This window comes from Electrona antarctica (genome assembly GCF_951216825.1).
Source record: "Electrona antarctica genome assembly, chromosome: 22".
Lineage (NCBI taxonomy): Eukaryota > Metazoa > Chordata > Actinopteri > Myctophiformes > Myctophidae > Electrona > Electrona antarctica.
In genome coordinates, this window is record NC_136805.1 from 40,416,893 (window position 1) to 40,437,159 (window position 20,267).

General features: G+C 46.6%; 1 protein-coding gene across 1 annotated transcript; it reads left to right on the plus strand.

The window, feature by feature from the left end:
- Positions 1-7,655: 7,655 nt before the first annotated feature.
- On the plus strand, positions 7,656-14,339 carry LOC306915146 (kelch domain-containing protein 3-like; the record flags this gene model as incomplete). The annotated part of the gene is made up of 2 exons (XM_079492395.1): positions 7,656-8,472; positions 14,335-14,339. The coding sequence occupies 2 exons, from the start codon at positions 7,656-7,658 to the stop codon at positions 14,337-14,339; spliced, it is 822 nt and encodes a 273-aa protein (XP_079348521.1).
- Between the last annotated feature and the right edge of the window lie 5,928 nt (positions 14,340-20,267).

Below are 20,267 nucleotides of genomic sequence, written 5' to 3' on the forward strand. Positions count from 1 at the left end.
CTCCCCCTTCTCTCTCCCCCTCTCTCTCCCCCTCCCCCTCTCCCCCTCTCCCCCTCTCTCTCTCTCTCTCTCTCTCCACCCCCCCCCCCCCCTCATCTCTGACATCACCTAAACTAGGATGAAGTGCAGCCTTAAATGCTTTCCTCCAGGAAGAGACAGTGGTTACGGTTAGGTAATAGCACGCACGCACGCACGCACGCACGCACGCACGCACGCACGCACGCACGCACGCACACACGCACGCGCACACTGTCAAAAACCTCAGTGTTCATTCAACTTTGAGAGTACATTTTGTACACCATTGCCTTGAGTTAAGTTACCACCAAGGATTTGACTGGTGGTGTGTGTGATAAATTAAGCACAGGGGCACAGCTTAGAAACCTCAAAGGAAGAATCCCTACGGTCTGACGGCCAAACGTTTCCATGATGTCTCTCTCTCTCTCTTTCTCTCTCCTCTTTCACACAGAAGGTAGAGCTCTCTCTCCCTTTCCTCTTCCACCCAGTCGGTATATGCATACAGCTCTCAGCGTGTCTGATGAATGACAACCATTAGAGTTAAATAAATGATCTGCTGAAATATGGACGCTGCTGTCACGTCCTCTCCTCCACCACCGACAACCAGACACACTACACAACACCAGATCATTCTTACTTTCTCTGCCTCAAGCCCTATTCACACTCAGTTTTTAAGGCGATATAGCTACTCATCTTTTTGGTGGTTAGAAAATAAAAAACAAAAGAGAGATGTGTTGGGGGTGAGCGGTGAGTCGCGGTATCACCGCAGCATGACGTCATGTTGTAGTTTTCCCAACGCACACGCACGCACACGCACACGCACACGCACACACACACACACACACACACACACACACACACACACACACACACACACACACACACACACACACACACACAAATACGATCAAAACAGACCAATACAATCAAAACAGAACGTATGTACAACTGAAAGTCTGACACAGGTTACAGCTTATGAGGCGTTGTGAGCTTGTAGATCTGCTATTTTCACAAGTAGTTATTATAACGAAATGTAACGCCTCAACTCCTACCAATCCAAGTGATTGTCATTGTGATAGCCTACTATAATTATGAATGTAGTTAAGGCGTAAGAGAGCGCAAAATAAATAAATAAAGTCGAAAGAAAAGAAAACAATGTCAGCGCGTTTCAACCAAATATATTCCATTATACGTTACGTACTAGAATTAGAAAGTAGAAAAAAACGGCAGGTTACAACGCTTTTTGGGTTGTTTTTCTTATTTGTTATTATTTGTTTGGTCCAAAATAATATTGTGTTTGTGGTCATGATTTGTCACGACTCGAGTTGGCTTCGTACGACGCTATTTTTATTTTATCCCCTGTGGCAGTCTGGCAGATGTGTGGGACTCCAACCTGATCTTAGTTCTAAAATCATTTCTTACCCACATAAAAAAATGACCCTTTCTCTCAAGGGCACCAGAAAATGAACCCCATAACTTACATGTGTCTGGTTTTTACTATCCTTGAGAGAACATCTTGCGCCCACATAATAATAATCTTTATTGTCCTGAAGGATATTCATCTTCACAGTCTGTTCAAAAACAACACATAGCACTATAACACCAAGACAATACAAAAACATGAGGTCCTCACAGTATACAGAACCATCCTATCGGTGGGGCAGTTTGTCTAATGCCGCGATGGCTGAGGGAACAACACTCCTACTAAAACGGACCTTTTTCCATGGCAAGGTTCTGTATCTTTAGTCATACATAGTCGTAGATAGTAGGCCAATACAATATAACGCATGCATGCACGCACACACACACACACACACACACACACACACACACACACACACACACACACACACACCTCGCCTCTCTCTCCCTCATACACATTATCATGCAAACAGCTGGGACTCGCCCCCCCGTTGACTAAACATGAGCAATCGCCTCATCTGTAAGTGAATGTTTTAACCATTACGGACGGAGACCTATTTCTATAGCGGCGCGCGCACATGTACGCGCACACGCACACACACAAAGTAATATGTTCATAATCACACATTGCAACGGGACGATGGAGCCTACTTTATGCTCCGGTGTCACATGACCAAATATAGACGACCATATTTAAAGCTCATGCACATCATCGTGATGTTGGGTCAGTGGTTCTCAACAAGTGGTCCGGGGACCACCAGTGGTCCTGGAAGGGATTCCAGGTGGTCCCCAGCGACATGATGGAGTTGCTAATGGTAACCGAATGGACCCTTATACATCTTTAATTCTTGAAGAGTTAAATTGTCATTAAACATCTGCATTACCGAAGTTAGAAGAAGTCTAGAGAATGTACAGGAATTGTTGTTTTGATCATCGTTTGCCTGTTATCTCTCCTAAATGGTACCGACATCGATACAGCATGGCATTGTGGACAAAACCTTATCCAACGACAAACTAAATATTCTACGTCTTGGGTCTGAGAGGCTAAGGTCTCCATTTCCGTCACCGCTAAACCCCTTATCCCTGAACTTCTTTGCCTTTTTTTTTTTACTATTTGGAAAAACATTTTTGAATAGTTCAACTAGCCAATCTACATTGACACGTTGTGAGTTTGTAGACTGGCCATTTTAACTATTCAAAAATGTTTTGCAAAATAGTAAAAAAGGCAAATAAGTTTAGGGATAAGGGGTTTAGCGGTGATGAAAATGGAGCCCAATATCTCATCAAATCGATGTGAGATTTCATTGATACGAACATGGTTGAAAACCCACTGCGTTTATAGGTGACTTCTCTCCGTATAGCAATGTCAGAGTGAGTGTGAATATTAACGTAATTGTGCTCTCTCCTGTAACGGTTTGAGAGTCCATCAGGGGGTTGTGGTGACGTTCTCCTGTAACGGTTTGAGAGTCCATCAGGGGGTTGTGGTGACGTTCTCCTGTAACGGTTTGAGAGTCCATCAGGGGGTTGTGGTGACGTTCTCCTGTAACGGTTTGAGAGTCCATCAGGGGGTTGTGGTGACGTTCTCCTGTAACGGTTTGAGAGTCCATCAGGGGGTTGTGGTGACGTTCTCCTGTAACGGTTTGAGAGTCCATCAGGGGGTTGTGGTGACGTTCTCCTGTAACGGTTTGAGAGTCCATCAGGGGGTTGTGGTGACGTTCTCCTGTAACGGTTTGAGAGTCCATCAGGGGGTTGTGGTGACGTTCTCCTGTAACGGTTTGAGAGTCCATCAGGGGGTTGTGGTGACGTTCTCCTGTAACGGTTTGAGAGTCCATCAGGGGGTTGTGGTGACGTTCTCCTGTAACGGTTTGAGAGTCCATCAGGGGGTTGTGGTGACGTTCTCCTGTAACGGTTTGAGAGTCCATCAGGGGGTTGTGGTGACGTTCTCCTGTAACGGTTTGAGAGTCCATCAGGGGGTTGTGGTGACGCTCTCCTGTAACGGTTTGAGAGTCCATCAGGGGGTTGTGGTTCTCCTGTAACGGTTTGAGAGTCCATCAGGGGGTTGTGGTGACGTTCTCCTGTAACGGTTTGAGAGTCCATCAGGGGGTTGTGGTTCTCCTGTAACGGTTTGAGAGTCCATCAGGGGGTTGTGGTGACGTTCTCCTGTAACGGTTTGAGAGTCCATCAGGGGGTTGTGGTTCTCCTGTAACGGTTTGAGAGTCCATCAGGGGGTTGTGGTGACGTTCTCCTGTAACGGTTTGAGAGTCCATCAGGGGGTTGTGGTGACGTTCCCCTGTAACGGTTTGAGAGTCCATCAGGGGGTTGTGGTGACGTTCTCCTGTAACGGTTTGAGAGTCCATCAGGGGGTTGTGGTGACGTTCTCCTGTAACGGTTTGAGAGTCCATCAGGGGGTTGTGGTGACGTTCTCCTGTAACGGTTTGAGAGTCCATCAGGGGGTTGTGGTGACGTTCTCCTGTAACGGTTTGAGAGTCCATCAGGGGGTTGTGGTGACGTTCTCCTGTAACGGTTTGAGAGTCCATCAGGGGGTTGTGGTGACGTTCTCCTGTAACGGTTTGAGAGTCCATCAGGGGGTTGTGGTGACGTTCTCCTGTAACGGTTTGAGAGTCCATCAGGGGGTTGTGGTGACGTTCTCCTGTAACGGTTTGAGAGTCCATCAGGGGGTTGTGGTGACGTTCTCCTGTAACGGTTTGAGAGTCCATCAGGGGGTTGTGGTGACGTTCTCCTGTAACGGTTTGAGAGTCCATCAGGGGGTTGTGGTGACGTTCTCCTGTAACGGTTTGAGAGTCCATCAGGGGGTTGTGGTGACGTTCTCCTGTAACGGTTTGAGAGTCCATCAGGGGGTTGTGGTGACGTTCTCCTGTAACGGTTTGAGAGTCCATCAGGGGGTTGTGGTGACGTTCTCCTGTAACGGTTTGAGAGTCCATCAGGGGGTTGTGGTGACGTTCTCCTGTAACGGTTTGAGAGTCCATCAGGGGGTTGTGGTGACGTTCTCCTGTAACGGTTTGAGAGTCCATCAGGGGGTTGTGGTGACGTTCTCCTGTAACGGTTTGAGAGTCCATCAGGGGGTTGTGGTGACGTTCTCCTGTAACGGTTTGAGAGTCCATCAGGGGGTTGTGGTGACGTTCTCCTGTAACGGTTTGAGAGTCCATCAGGGGGTTGTGGTGACGTTCTCCTGTAACGGTTTGAGAGTCCATCAGGGGGTTGTGGTGACGTTCTCCTGTAACGGTTTGAGAGTCCATCAGGGGGTTGTGGTGACGTTCTCCTGTAACGGTTTGAGAGTCCATCAGGGGGTTGTGGTGACGTTCTCCTGTAACGGTTTGAGAGTCCATCAGGGGGTTGTGGTGACGTTCTCCTGTAACGGTTTGAGAGTCCATCAGGGGGTTGTGGTGACGTTCTCCTGTAACGGTTTGAGAGTCCATCAGGGGGTTGTGGTGACGTTCTCCTGTAACGGTTTGAGAGTCCATCAGGGGGTTGTGGTGACGTTCTCCTGTAACGGTTTGAGAGTCCATCAGGGGGTTGTGGTGACGTTCTCCTGTAACGGTTTGAGAGTCCATCAGGGGGTTGTGGTGACGTTCTCCTGTAACGGTTTGAGAGTCCATCAGGGGGTTGTGGTGACGTTCTCCTGTAACGGTTTGAGAGTCCATCAGGGGGTTGTGGTGACGTTCTCCTGTAACGGTTTGAGAGTCCATCAGGGGGTTGTGGTGACGTTCTCCTGTAACGGTTTGAGAGTCCATCAGGGGGTTGTGGTGACGTTCTCCTGTAACGGTTTGAGAGTCCATCAGGGGGTTGTGGTGACGTTCTCCTGTAACGGTTTGAGAGTCCATCAGGGGGTTGTGGTGACGTTCTCCTGTAACGGTTTGAGAGTCCATCAGGGGGTTGTGGTGACGTTCTCCTGTAACGGTTTGAGAGTCCATCAGGGGGTTGTGGTGACGTTCTCCTGTAACGGTTTTGAGTCCATCAGGGGGTTGTGGTGACGTTCTCCTGTAACGGTTTGAGAGTCCATCAGGGGGTTGTGGTGACGTTCTCCTGTAACGGTTTGAGAGTCCATCAGGGGGTTGTGGTGACGTTCTCCTGTAACGGTTTGAGAGTCCATCAGGGGGTTGTGGTGACGTTCTCCTGTAACGGTTTGAGAGTCCATCAGGGGGTTGTGGTGACGTTCTCCTGTAACGGTTTGAGAGTCCATCAGGGGGTTGTGGTGACGCGTTGTGAGCTATTTCTGTCGTGCGCTCGAGAGTGGCTCATATGGACTGGGGGTCTGGCCCGCACCCACTGATCGTGGAGGAGATGTGTGCGTGCGCGAGTGTGTGTGTGTGCGTGTGCGTCTGTGTGTGTGTGTGTGTGCGCTCCTCGTCAGACAGGAAATTGAAGCCATCCGTCTGCGGAGACAGGGGGGGCTTCCAGTATGGGGGAGGATGGGCCAATTGCCCCCCCCCCCCCCCCCCCCCCCCGTTCCCCCCCATTCCGTCCCGATAGCCAGGTCTGCCGGTGGGATCTCTGCGCCATCTGCATTATTGATGACCATCAGTCTCTGGGTGTCTGACCAAATTTAAGTGTCTCCCAGCGGGGGGTGGGGGGGGGGGGGGGGATCTGGCGCAGTCATCAAAAGACAGACGCAGGCACACGTGTGTGTGTGTGTATGCGTGCAGTACGCGCATGCACGCTTACAGACGCATACACATAGGCTTTCACACGCACACACACCTTACTTCCCCACGCGGGACCCTTGTCAGAGGAGTGCGGACACATTCAAACTGGCACTCTCAAGTGATGTTTCGACATAAACACTCATGTACTGTACATATGCACACACACACACACACACACACACACACACACACACACACACACACACACACACACACACACACACACACACACACACACACACACACACACACACACACACACACTCTCTCTAGGCAATCATCATCCCCCCCAAAAACCTTGAGCTTGAACCCGGAGCTTGTCACGAGGAGTGACAGACAGACGGACTGACTGACAGGTTTCGCAGGTTTTCATAGTAAAGTACGACTACAGTTGCAATTAACTATTTTTTCCCCCAGGTACGTATATATATATATACGGACGTCGATGCTAGGTGGCGTCATATCCCAGGTCTGTATATATATACGTACCCCATCGACCATCGTATACTCTGTCTATATAATGGTCGAGGCCTACGGAAGCTTTGGTCTGGTTCCTATGGCAATGCCCCAGCGTTCCAACTATGGGATTGCAAATATAATCACAGTGCAAAGCAGTTGAAATGAGGATTTTCAAACCTCCATAAGTCGGACTCCAGGATCGCTGTCCTTGGTGGATCTTCTGCCATCCACATTCCGGATTTAATTTGTGCCTTTGTACTGCGACGCTGCCGCCATGTAGAAGCTTCTGACGAAAGGTAAACAGTGTGTGCGTGTTCCAATGTGTAGCGAGTGTGTGTAGCGAGTGTCCATCTCCGTCTTTTAGAGTGACGAACGCGTATGGTGGCACTGGGAACTGGGGTTTATGCTAAGCTAGCCGCAATTATAGAGTTAACTGAAGGCTGCCAAAACTTTTATATTTTCTTTGTCTTTACATTAAAAGGGGAATTTCTTCCTAGAGGTTGTTTTTTTACAAAATGATGTTATGTATATTTAACTTTTTTCTTTTTTTTTTATAATAAAGATATAGATCGCTGGTCCTTTAAGAAAAGGGTAGGCGGGGTCTAACGTCAGCTCACATAGAACAGGAAGAGTTGCAGCAACAGCAACAACACTCCAAGGACTCTGTTCATCTATAACAGATTGCGCGATTTCTAGCGCGCAAGGACGGTAAATCCGCTAATTCGCAATTCCCCATTAACGAACAATCAAACTTGAAGTAAATAGCTGATGATTCAGCCATATCCACTCCCAGCAGGTCAGCCTTGCCCAAATATGGGGTCCCTGATGTCATACTTAAATGTGACCGCACCAGTATGACACGAACAATCCAGCCAGCATGACAAAAAGCACTGCAGCCTCAGAGAGAGCGCAGATTGAATCAACTTCTCCGAGTCTCCACTCTTTAGCGCAGATCTCTAAAAGACGCCATCTTCAAGACTCTTTCGACCAAGATTCTAAGAGCCTCTTTAGCTCGCCTTTTCTTTGGCTCTTGAGCTCTTCTTCGGAGCAGGAACTTCATTTCACTAATTAACGTGTTAAAAAATGTTTTCCTGGATGTCGCTTCAGAAAGGTTCACCAAAGGACGATAGTCATGCTGCTGTAGCCGTGAGACACGAGCTGTACTACTTTGGAAGGAACACGGAGAACAAGGATCAGATTGATGTGCACATTTTCAACACAGTGACTTTCATTTGGAGCAAGTTGGCCCCGGTGACACACGGGAGAGAGGTTCCCTCCGCACGCTACGGCTACACAGCTGTGCTGATTGAAGATATCGTCTACATTTGGGGTGGGAATGAACACTTTACGGACAAGGACAACGGACAGTACAAGGACAACCTGCTTTATGCCTTTGATGTCGACGACCACAGATGGTTCAAACCTCAGCATTCTGGGGCTGTTCCAGTGGAGAGGTACAACCACTCAGCGTGCGTCTTGGAGAAGGTCATGTTTGTCCATGGAGGATTCGTCAACCTGACTGGACGCACTAATGACATGTACAAGTTGGACACCTGTGCAATGGTCTGGACATTAATTAACACCAGAGGACCTCCACCACCTGCTTCATCATGGCACTCTGCTACCATCATCGGGGCAAATATGTTTGTGTGCGGGGGCTGGGGCCGGGGCTGGGGCCTGGACTACAACACCAACATCAGAGTGTTTGACACAGAGACCAACGAATGGCTGAACACACCTCCTGCACAACTTCTTCCATCAGGACGTGTGGATCATTCAGCATTCACCTACAATGGAGAGCTGTACATACTTGGTGGCTTTATTAATAACCAGGACTTCAATGAGGATCTGTGGAGATTCAGTCCAGAAAACTTCTCCTGGAAGAAGGTTCAGCCCAAGGGGAAAGGCCCAGGTGCAAGAACGTGCTGTTGCATGGTGGGAGATTGTATCATATTCGAAACACCCAGTGACCTGTATGTCTTAGACTTGAGTCCTACTCTTAAGACGTTATGCAAGCTAGCAGTTATTCAGTACGATCTGGATCAGTCCGAACTCCCACACGACATCAGGTGGGAACTGGCAGCCATGTCTACCAACAGCAAATGAGAAAAAAAATAAAAATAAATAAAAAGAGGTCAAACATCCCGCTGTAGTTAGTGTATGTATGCAGTGCCAAACAAAGGAGGAGGATTAGAATGAGACCATTGTAAGGTAGACAGTCACACAGTGGCGTGCACAGATAGACACTAGGGGGCACATTGTCAAAATCCCTTTTGGCAATGTGCCTGTTTGAAAAGAAAAAAAAAACTTATTTTTTTATTTTTTTTGTATACAGTGTACACTGTACAGTATGTGGACCATGGTGACATTGATCAATTATTGATAAAAAAAAAGCTTCTAATATATTATTTAGGCCCCAAAATCTATAAATCTCACACTAATAAGGCAACCGGCCACGGCTGAGCGGTCCAGGCACCTAGACCAGTAACCCAGCCTGACGGTGTGTCGCGGGTTCGAGTCCCGAGCCCGTCGGCCTTTTCCGCATGTCTTCCCCCCCATCTCTCTCCCCCTTTCCTGTCTAATTACCGTACCTATATCAATAAAGGCAAAAACGCAAAAAAGAATCTTAATTATAATTTTTTGTTTTTAAAAGGAGACACAAAACCAAACGCAACAAGACATCAGTCAAACAGTACATGTCCACAACACCCCTCCCTCACCACAGCAAACCTTCAAATCAACGCTCCAGCAGACCACACACATATGGATTCAGTTGTTTTAGTTGACCGTTTTCATTCAATTCACACTCCATGGCATGACGGTGTTGTGATCTGCAAGCTCACGACATGTCTCATCGTCATATACACGCTGTGAGCTCCTTCTACATCATACATGGGCAACTGGCGGCCCCGGGGGCCACATGAGGCCCTCACCATCACTTGATGCGGCCCACAGGTTAATATCAGATAGGCCTATATATGAGTATACTAGTATTAAAATGTCATTGTCATTGATTCATTGTATTTATGTCCAATATATTTGTATTTAGTTCATAAAGTTAACATAACTATAACTAAATGCATTTGAAATTAAATAAAAAACGTTACTTTTCAGGATTCCAATTAAAAAATAGCAAAAAAAAATAATCAGGATTTCAATTCAAATAATAGCACAAATAGCTGATCTACAAGCTCAAAGCGCGTCGCAGCGCGACGCGTTTTGAGCTTGTAGATCGGCTATTTTTTGCTACGACAGTAAATATGCAAGGTGGCCCTCTGGAGACAGAGTGGAAATATAGTAGCCCTCGATCTCCATCTTGAAAGTTGCCCACCCCCTGTTCTACATCAAGCTAGTTTTGACACACGACCAGGCCGTACGACCAAGTACTAGGGCTTTAACTTCTAGTGATTTTTACTAATTGACTAGTGGCTTAGTTTACTAGTCGACTAGTTTTTTCTTTTTTAACAATATTTGTACATTGGTGACAATAATCTAGCATTCTAGCTGATCCTTTTTTCTTATCAACTAGTCAACTATAGTACCAACAAGGTCAACTAGTGGATTTACTAGTCGACTAGTTTCATAAAACCCTAGCGTTACAGAGTACAGATACATCAGGCTTCATGGTCTCCTCTCAGGAAGTGGGGATGATCTCCGTGTCTGTCTGTGTAGACAGCGGGTACACGTGCAGTCCAAGTCCCCTGGTTCCTGTCCAAGAGCTGTACTTTGCTTCATTTAATCCGTCGGTACCGCCGAGAAATACACTCACGGTTCACTGCAGGAACAATATGTACTCCGCGCGCGCGCGCGCGCACACACACACACACACACACACACACACCGAGTATACATGCTCAACTGCGTACAAAGTATGCATATTAAAGTACGTACCGCTGGGGCGTAGCATAGCATATATTTATAAGTATAAACGCATGAAGCCGCACATGGCTATGGCACATGTATGTGTACAACATTGTGTGTATATAAATATAATTGTGGCTCCGCAGTACACACACACACACGTAAACACACATGGTATCCATTGACATTGCGTTACGGCCTGCGTTTTTGTAAATAAAAACGGCACGAGTATAACATGACCGACACGCATATATAGACTTCCTCCTGAAGCAGACTGGGATGATGTGGAGCAGCAGCAGCAGCGCTCAAACCACAAACCCCAAAATTACAACCACACACACAATAAACACCACTCAACATCCCTCCCCGAGTCCCCGGGGTGACAGGCAAACAGAGGGGCAGTTCTCTGGTGCAGGTGCATCAACACCAGCAGGCCTTAGGGCCCATTCATACTCCTATTTTAGAGAGGATAGTTCAACATTTTTGTAAGTTGTATGAAATACTTGCCATTAATATAGTGGTTGCAACTGTATTCATTGATATTAATGCGAGTCCCGTGGTGGGAGTTCTGCTCTGGTGTTGGTGAATATTTCGTTCCCGTCATTTTGTGGAGGGCACTTCATGGGGCCACGCATTAAAAGTAAATTAATCCACAAAACTAGCGTCATTTGTATTGTTGACCTATTTCTAAAATATTAGCGCAACTTTCGTTCAACCTCTATGGAACTCTTTTTTAGGCGTAGTGATATGGACACAAAAAACATAGTTCCGTGTTATAGAGAGGTCAAAAATGAACGAAAGTTGCACTATATGTAGAAATAGGTCAACAATACAAATGACGTTAGTTTTGTGGATTAATTTACTTTTAATGCATGGCCCCAGTGCCCCCCACAAAATGACGGGGACTACTTAATATTTCACCAAAACCAGAGCAGAACTTCCACCACGGGACTCGGGCAATCAATTAATACAGTTGCAATATTAATGGCAAGTATTTCATACAGCTTAAGTTAAAAAAAAATCTGAACTATCCCTTTAAGGCGGTTCGGCTCAAACTTTTTTTCTATACATTCCGAATCAAGCATAAGTTCCTGTCTTTCATATAATGGGCTTTAGAATCAAGTCTACCTTCCTGTCTTTCATATAATGGGCTTTAGAAAACGGAACGCGTCGAGACTCGCGGTTGGATAAAAGGCGACACAGGTGAGGTGTAATGATCGACTGTTGTTCAGAGCAGAGCAGAACCCAATACGACTCTCTCTCCCTCTCTCTCTCTCTCTCTCTCTCTCTCTCTCTCTCACCTCCCCCTCCCCCCTCTCCAGGTGTGTGTCAGTCTGCTAATCTCCGTTTTCACGTGCAGCAGCAGATGATGAGACTTCCTCCCCAAATCTGAGCACTCATTTCCTCCGGTCATGTGTGTGCATGTGCGTGCGTGCGTGCGTGGGTGCGTGCGCCCGTATGGAGGGATACGGGACGGGTCCCGGCACGCCCCGTCTGCAGTGGTGGAAAGTGGTGGAAAGTAACTAAGTACATTTACTCAAGTACTGCACTTAAGGAACATTTCAGAGGTACTCTTACTTTACTGGATTATTTCCAATTTCGAATGCTTTTACTTCTACTCTGCTACATCTCGTATCCAAATATTGTACTTTTACTTCTACTCTGCTACATCTCGTATCCAAATATTGTACTTTTACTTCTACTCTGCTACATCTCGTATCCAAATATTGTACTTTTACTCCACTACATTTGTTTGAAAACTTGAGCTGCTAGTTACTATTATTACAAAACATACATTAACCTTTCGGCCATTCTATTTCATACCTACTGACCGCAATATGCATAACTCTCATTTTCAGAGTGCAACAACCGAGTGCAACAACCAAGTGTAACCAAACAAAAAATGACTTCTCTCTTAGTTCTACTCTACTGGATCTCTTCTCCACTAGTCCATCCTTTATTTTAATCTAGTTTGTATTTGTTAACGAAATTGTCAATGTATTCAGTCTCAGTCATCATAGCTTCATTTTTATTTAGTTTGAGTAGACATACAAAAGGTAGTCAAAAAAAAGATAGTCGACCAACATTTTTTTCTTCATAGTCAACAAAGTCAAAACGTGGCTATACAGCCAATTGCTAGAATACGATAAATGTATGTTCATCTGGAATGAATGCCAGTGCATTCATATTACAGTAGGTTACAGTGCAGGAGGAGTACATCACACGCAGGGGGACGTGGTTGCGTGTGAACTGTGAAACCTTCTCAGCGAGCCGGCGTGTCTCTCTGCATCAGAAGAGTGCTTCGATATAGTCGGTTGTAAACGGAGGGGCGCGGGGCAGCGGCCTGAATTATTGACGACCAGCCCACGCGCCCACCCAGGCCCCATGGCCGTGTTTTCCAACCGTTGCAACGGCCACCGAACGCCTGTTCGGTGGCCGTTGCATGATTGCTTTGCAGCCGCTTGAAGCTAACAGGATCAAGCGTATACGACACACCGCCACCGTGCAGCGATGAGCCGTCGATCGTGGGGGTCGAGGAGGAAAAGCGTGTGTTTGTTGGGAAGGGAAGGTTTGTGGGTGGGGGGGGGTGGGGGGTTATTAGAAAACGAGAAGAGCACGGTGTGCATGATGCAGAGTTCACATCTCATGGTCACCAGACCAGAGATATGACACTGTGTACACTAGTCGTAATACCAAACATCATATACTGACCATGATACTGACCATGATACTGACCATAATACTGACCATAATACTGACATGATACTGACATGATACTGACAATGATACCGATATGATACTGACCATGATACTGACCAGATACTGACCATGATACTGACATGATACTGACAATGATAATGACCATGATACCGATATGATACTGATCATGATACTGACCATGATACTGGCCATGATACTGACCAGATACTGACCATGATACTGACCAGATACTGACCATGATACTGACCAGATACTGACCAGATACTGACCATGATACTGACCAGATACTGACATGATACTGACCATGATACTGACCAGATACTGACCATGATACTGACCAGATACTGACCATGATACTGACCAGATACTGACCATGATACTGACATGATACTGACAATGATAATGACCATGATACCGATATGATACTGACCATGATACTGACCAGATACTGACCATGATACTGACCAGATACTGACCATGATACTGACCAGATACTGACCATGATACTGACCAGATACTGACCATGATACTGACCAGATACTGACATGATACTGACCATGATACTGACCATGATACTGACCAGATACTGACCATGATACTGACCATGATACTGACCATGATACTGACCATGATACTGACCTTGATACTGACCAGATACTGACCAGATACTGACCAGATACTGACCAGATACTGACCATGATACTGACATGATACTGACCAGATACTGACCATGATACTGACCATGATACTGACCAGATACTGACATGATACTTCATGACCATGATACTGAAATGATACTGACATAGCCAGGAAAGGCAAGAAGCGCAAGTAGCTGTGACAGCGTAGTTATCAACACTGTAGATGTGATGTTGGATAGGAGGGTGTGCGAGTCCCGAGTTGGTGTTGGCTGGACCGCATGACTCTCACACGGCATCGCAGATCTGCCGCTTTCACACAATTGTCGGATCATTTACGGAAAGTCATTATCTCGCCTAGATAATGACGTGCCCAAAAAATAGGAGCGCCAGGTTGAAAGTGGTTAATCACCACAAATAATTTCCTTCAAAGACATGGCCAACTTGGCAGGCAGGCAGGCTGGCATCCCCCCCCCCCCCCCCCCCCCCACCCCCCCAAAGCCTGTCAAAAGCCTCCTCGGCGTGTGTCTGCGTCTGTCTGCGGTGTCCATGAACAGGTTAATCGGGTTAGTCAGGAGTTAACGCATTTTGGGCGGGAACCCCTTTTGGTGTTTTAAACATTGTTATAATTTAGCTATTGAAAAATAGCAGATCTACAAGCTCTACAAGCTCGTAGCGCGCCACCGAGTGGCGCGCTACGAGCTCGTAGGTCTGCTATTTTTGAAAAATCGTGAAAATATTTATTTCAGAAAACTGGAGGATTTAGAAGATTTTTTTTTAATTTTGAGGTCAGTCCTAAACGGGTTAATGCAGGTGGCGGGGCGGGGGATTCAGGAGAGAAGCCGGCCAGCCGGCTGGCTGGTTTGGCGACGAGCCAACACAACATACTCCACTTCAACCTGCCAAAACGGGGACTTTTCTTCCCCTCCTCTCCCCCTCCTCCCTCCCCCCTACTCACCACATCCTGTTTGTCTTCCTCTGTGGTGTGTCTTTCACCGCGCTGCGCTGCGCCCCCCCCCCCCCCCCCCCCCTCTCTCTCTCTCTCTCCAGCTGAGCAATTATCCAGATCCAGACTTGTAGCAGCGCTGCAGCGATGCTTTTTGATGAGGCGCAGACTGGCAGCATGTCCCTACCTGGGAGGGAGGGAGGGAGGGGTGGAAAAAGTACTCACATTTATTACTCGAGTAAAAGTATCAATAAGTATAGGTCGGGAGTGGCTTATTGTCAGTATCAGCCAGTAACATGCGTGCGTCTGTCCCCGTTACAATGCGCTAGACCCCCTGGGAGATGGAGTCTGTCCACGTTACAATGTGCTAGACTCCTGGGAGATGGAGTCTGTCCCCGTTACAATGGGCTAGACCCCTGATGGAGTCTGTCCCCGTTATAATGTGCTAGACCCCTGGGAGATGGAGTCTGTCCCTGTTACAATGCGCCAGACCCCCTGGTAGATGGAGTCTGTCCACGTTACAATGTGCTAGACCCCTGGGAGATGGAGTCTATCCCTGTTACAATGCGCTATAGACCCCTGGGAGATGGAGTCTGTCCCCGTTACAATGCGCTAGACCCCCTGGGAGATGGAGTCTGTCCCCGTTAGAATGCGCTAGACCCCCTGGGAGATGGAGTCTGTCCCCGTTATAATGCGCTAGACCCCTGAGAGATGGCGTCTGTCCACGTTACAATGCACTAGATCCATGGGAGATGGAGTCTGTCCCCGTTACAATGTGCTAGACCCCTGGGAGATGGAGTCTGTCCACATTACAATACTCTAGACCCCTGGGAGATGGAGTCTGTCCCCGTTACAATGCGCTAGACCCCTGGGAGATGGAGTCTGTCCACGTTACAATGCGCTAGATCCCCGGGAGATGGAGTCTGTCCCCGTTACAATGTGCTAGACCCCTGGGAGATGGAGTCTATCCCCGTTACAATGCGCTAGACCCCTGGGAGATGGAGTCTGTCCCCGTTACAATGTGCTAGACTCCTGGGAGATGGAGTCTGTCCACGTTACAATGCGCTAGACCCCTGGGAGATGGAGTCTGTCCACGCTACAATGCACTAGACCCCTGGGAGATGGAGTCTGTCCCCGTTGCAATGCACTAGACCCCCTGGGAGATGGAGTCTGTCCACGTTACAATGCACTAGACCCCTGGGAGATGGAGTCTGTCCACGTTACAATGCACTAGACCCCTGGGAGATGGAGTCTGTCCCCGTTACAATGCGCTAGACCCCCTGGGAGATGGAGTCTGTCCCCGTTAGAATGCGCTAGACCCCCTGGGAGATGGAGTCTGTCCCCGTTATAATGCGCTAGACCCCTGAGAGATGGCGTCTGTCCACGTTACAATGCACTAGATCCATGGGAGATGGAGTCTGTCCCCGTTACAATGTGCTAGACCCCTGGGAGATGGAGTCTGTCCACATTACAATACGCTAGACCCCTGGGAGATGGAGTCTGTCCCCGTTACAATGCGCTAGACCCCTGGGAGATGGAGTCTGTCCACGTTACAATGCGCTAGATCCCCGGGAGATGGAGTCTGTCCCCGTTACAATGTGCTAGACCCCTGGGAGATGGAGTCTATCCCCGTTACAATGCGCTAGACCCCTGGGAGATGGAGTCTGTCCCCGTTACAATGTGCTAGACTCCTGGGAGATGGAGTCTGTCCACGTTACAATGCGCTAGACCCCTGGGAGATGGAGTCTGTCCACGCTACAATGCACTAGACCCCTGGGAGATGGAGTCTGTCCCCGTTGCAATGCACTAGACCCCCTGGGAGATGGAGTCTGTCCACGTTACAATGCACTAGACCCCTGGGAGATGGAGTCTGTCCACGTTACAATGCACTAGACCCCTGGGAGATGGAGTCTGTCCCCGTTACAATGCGCTAGACCCCCTGGGAGATGGAGTCTGTCCACGTTACAATGCGCTAGACCCCCTGGGAGATGGAGTCTGTCCACGTTACAATGCGCTAGACCCCTGGGAGATGGAGTCTATCCCTGTTACAATGCGCTATAGACCCCTGGGAGATGGAGTCTGTCTCCGTTACAATGCACTAGATCCCTGGGAGATACGTGGTCCAAAGGCGATCTAGCTCTACCGACTGAGCTACACGGACACAAACACGTTTTCAAATGTATAATAATCTTTTGAAAATAGCCGATCTACAAGCTCACAATGCGTCGCGGGACACATGTGAGCTTGTAGATCGGATATTTTCAAATGGCCGAAATGTATATAGGGCTGAAGTGCCTGGTTAATGTATGTTTTGTAGTAATAATCAAAATGTAATAAGTAACTATAGTGACTAAAGTTTTCAAATAAATGTAGTGGAGTAAAAGTACAACATTTGGACTCGAGATGTGGTGGAGTAGAAGTAAAAGTATTGGAAATGGGAAATACTCAAGTAAAGCATAAATACCTCAAAATTGTAGAGTATACTTTTATACATAAAAGTTTATGTATTTAGTTACTTTCCATTTCCACCACTATTCGCCTCACGGGAGTAAAGATACGGCTCTCCGCCTCGGTGCATGTCGATAACCCGACGTGCGTCTGTGCCGACGTCATGCCGCCCTGCGATGAATGAACCTGCTTTGTTTGCTATAGCGCTAACCGCTAGTTGCTAAAGACATTTTCCTTTGTTTGTTATAGCGCTATAATGGTTAAAGACATTTTCCAAAGACGCTGAAGGGCATGACAGGTCGTGCGCTCTCTAATGACGCACTGTAATGTAATGGACACTGTGTTTGTTTTTACCTTCGTTTAGCGTTGCTCTGTATTGAATTGCTCGTGTTTCTTGTTTTGTTTTGCATTTGTTTTTTGCTGTACGCAACAGTACTTTTTATTCCCCCCCCCCCCCCCCGCGGGAAGGTATACATCCATCTATCTCAGCAGCATCACTCCCAATCTTCCGCCGTAGTCTGAAAACCCACCTTTTCAGACTCCATCATGTCCCATAGCACTTACCCTACCCCCTTAGATAGCACTTTTTAGACTTAGATAGCATTTGAAACAGACTTATAGCATGTCATGTAGACAGCACAATAATTGCATTGTATGTAGTCATAGCACTTCATAGTACATATGTATAGCATAGTATAGTACAGGGGTTCTCAACCTGTGGGTCGCGACCCCTCGGGGGGTCGCCAAATTATTTTGTGGGGTCCCCAAATAAAAGAAAAAAAAAGAAAAAACGTTTTTTTTCTTCTTTTGTTTTTGCAACCTAATGGCTGGAAAATGGAAATGAAGAGTTTACATATAGTACACATAGTACATGCAAACACCTCCCTAATGATTATATCTGGTTTCAGTATTTATTTATGGTGTATTGTCTCTATTATTAAGGTTATTGTAGCAGTCAATTTATATTGGGGGTCATCAAATCAATTGCCATCAAATCAATTTCTATAGGCCTGTACTTTTGCGTTTTAATGGCTGAAAATGTATAACCATCATTTTCCAATGCTAATAAAGCAAGCTATAGCCTGATGAAACAAAGTATGAAACTCCGAGCACTCGACTCGACAGACATTGTTGTATGTTATGTTTCTGGCGTGACGTGTGATGTGACTCACCATATTCCCTGTGGAAAGTAAGTCAGCCAGCATGTTGTGGCATACATAAAGTCTCCTCCTGGGAGATGTCTGGCCTCGTTTTTTTTCCCCCACTCATTTTACTATACCATATCCCCTCTGGGGGCCTCGTACCGCTTGGAAAAAAAACATCACCTGAACTAATTATCTCAGTCCGTCGGCACATTAAGGTGAACGTCAACAGAAAAATGTGCATTATGGGGCCTTGCAAACGGGGGAGCAATAAAACACGCCTATAGTTCATTTTCAATGAACTTTGTTTTGCTCTTCAGCGTATTTACGTGAGCGCGGTCCCGTGAATTTGTTGGGTACATTTTCAGCCATTAAAACGCATAAGTACAGGCCTATAGACATTGATTTGATGACATCTTTAAAGGACAAGTTTTATTAGTTTTTTTGTTTTTTGTTTTTTTGTTTTTTTCATTTGCTGCATTCTTTCGTTGTAGCGATTTTTAGCTACTTTTCACAGGGGGCGGGGGCATTCGAACATGGAGCAATTTAATATGGATTTTTTGACGTTTTATAGCTTCTTTTTTTTTCGTGCACACACCCGCGACTCAACAGACCTGGATTCGGTTTGGCTTTTTATTTACACTTGCATTGTCGCGCCCACCTCTTGAGCAGACCTGTAGCAGACCTGTCGTTGATCCAGGCAACAACGTGTGCGTTCCTTGCTTCCCGTTTGCAAGGCCCTTAAACCTGCTGACTGAACATGCCACAAATATTCTGGTCGTGGAGGATATTATGTACCACACATAAAGCAGGCATCTTACTGAGGGGCCTATATATGCCCATCTTTGTCCGTACCCCATTGCGATGATTTGATTGGCTCTTTGGCTGAGCAAAGTACATATCGAGGATAAAAAGTGAAGACGGAAAAGTAAGGACGGAAAGATGAGGACGCAAATTGTGATTGGCCGGAATGAGATGATGTATGATGATAACTTCACTTCACACAGGTGTGATTTATATATATATATATATATATATATATATATATATATATATATATATATATATATATATATAATGTTTAATTTCCTCACCAGAACACACGCGACTGCAGCCAACAGGAGTTGGGTTGGTGTCAGATCTGATGCATCTATACCCCAGAGGACTTAAAGAAAAAAAGGGAGAAAAACAGGGTTAATTTTAACTTTGGGAATCTAGATCACTGTAACAAAGGAAGAACACACAGAAACACACACTACAAAGTCAGTGTACTGCACACTGTACCTGTACTTCTATTTCAAGCCGTGTGTGTGTGTGTGTGTGTGTGTGTGTGTGTGTGTGTGTGTGTGTGTGTGTGTGTGTGTGTGTGTGTGTGTGTGTGCGCCTTCAAATTACACTGTAAAATTACACTCTGTTCAATCCAGAGTGTCTTTTACCCTGGAGTTGAAACCCGGTTTCCTGCGCAAGTGCTTTAAAAAAAAGATTAGGAAAAAAAAAAAGATTAGGCCTACCATTGAACTAATAGAGCCTGCCCTGTTTGCTCAGGGGATAAATCTTGACCATCAGTTCATAATTCATGTCAGATCCTGATGTGTCTACGTGACCTTTGACACCATCTAAATGTCTCAGTAGAAGAGCAGGGAGACAACATATGAGCTATATGTTCCAAATGGACCTTCACTTACCGGTGTCTTAACAGACAGAGTGTACAAATGGAACCAAATGGACCAGTTGAGAAACCACTGTTCTTGTCAGTAGTGTTGTAAGTCTGACCCACATGCAAGAAGAGCAAGGCCAATTAAACCTCAGAAGGCCTACTCAACAACAACAGGCAACACGTTAGCCTAGCCTACAACTACTACGAACAACAACAAATGATCATGTCAAACACCAACACAAACCCTAGCCTGGCTAATAAGCCAGACTAATATCACACAACACTGTCGCGGTATAT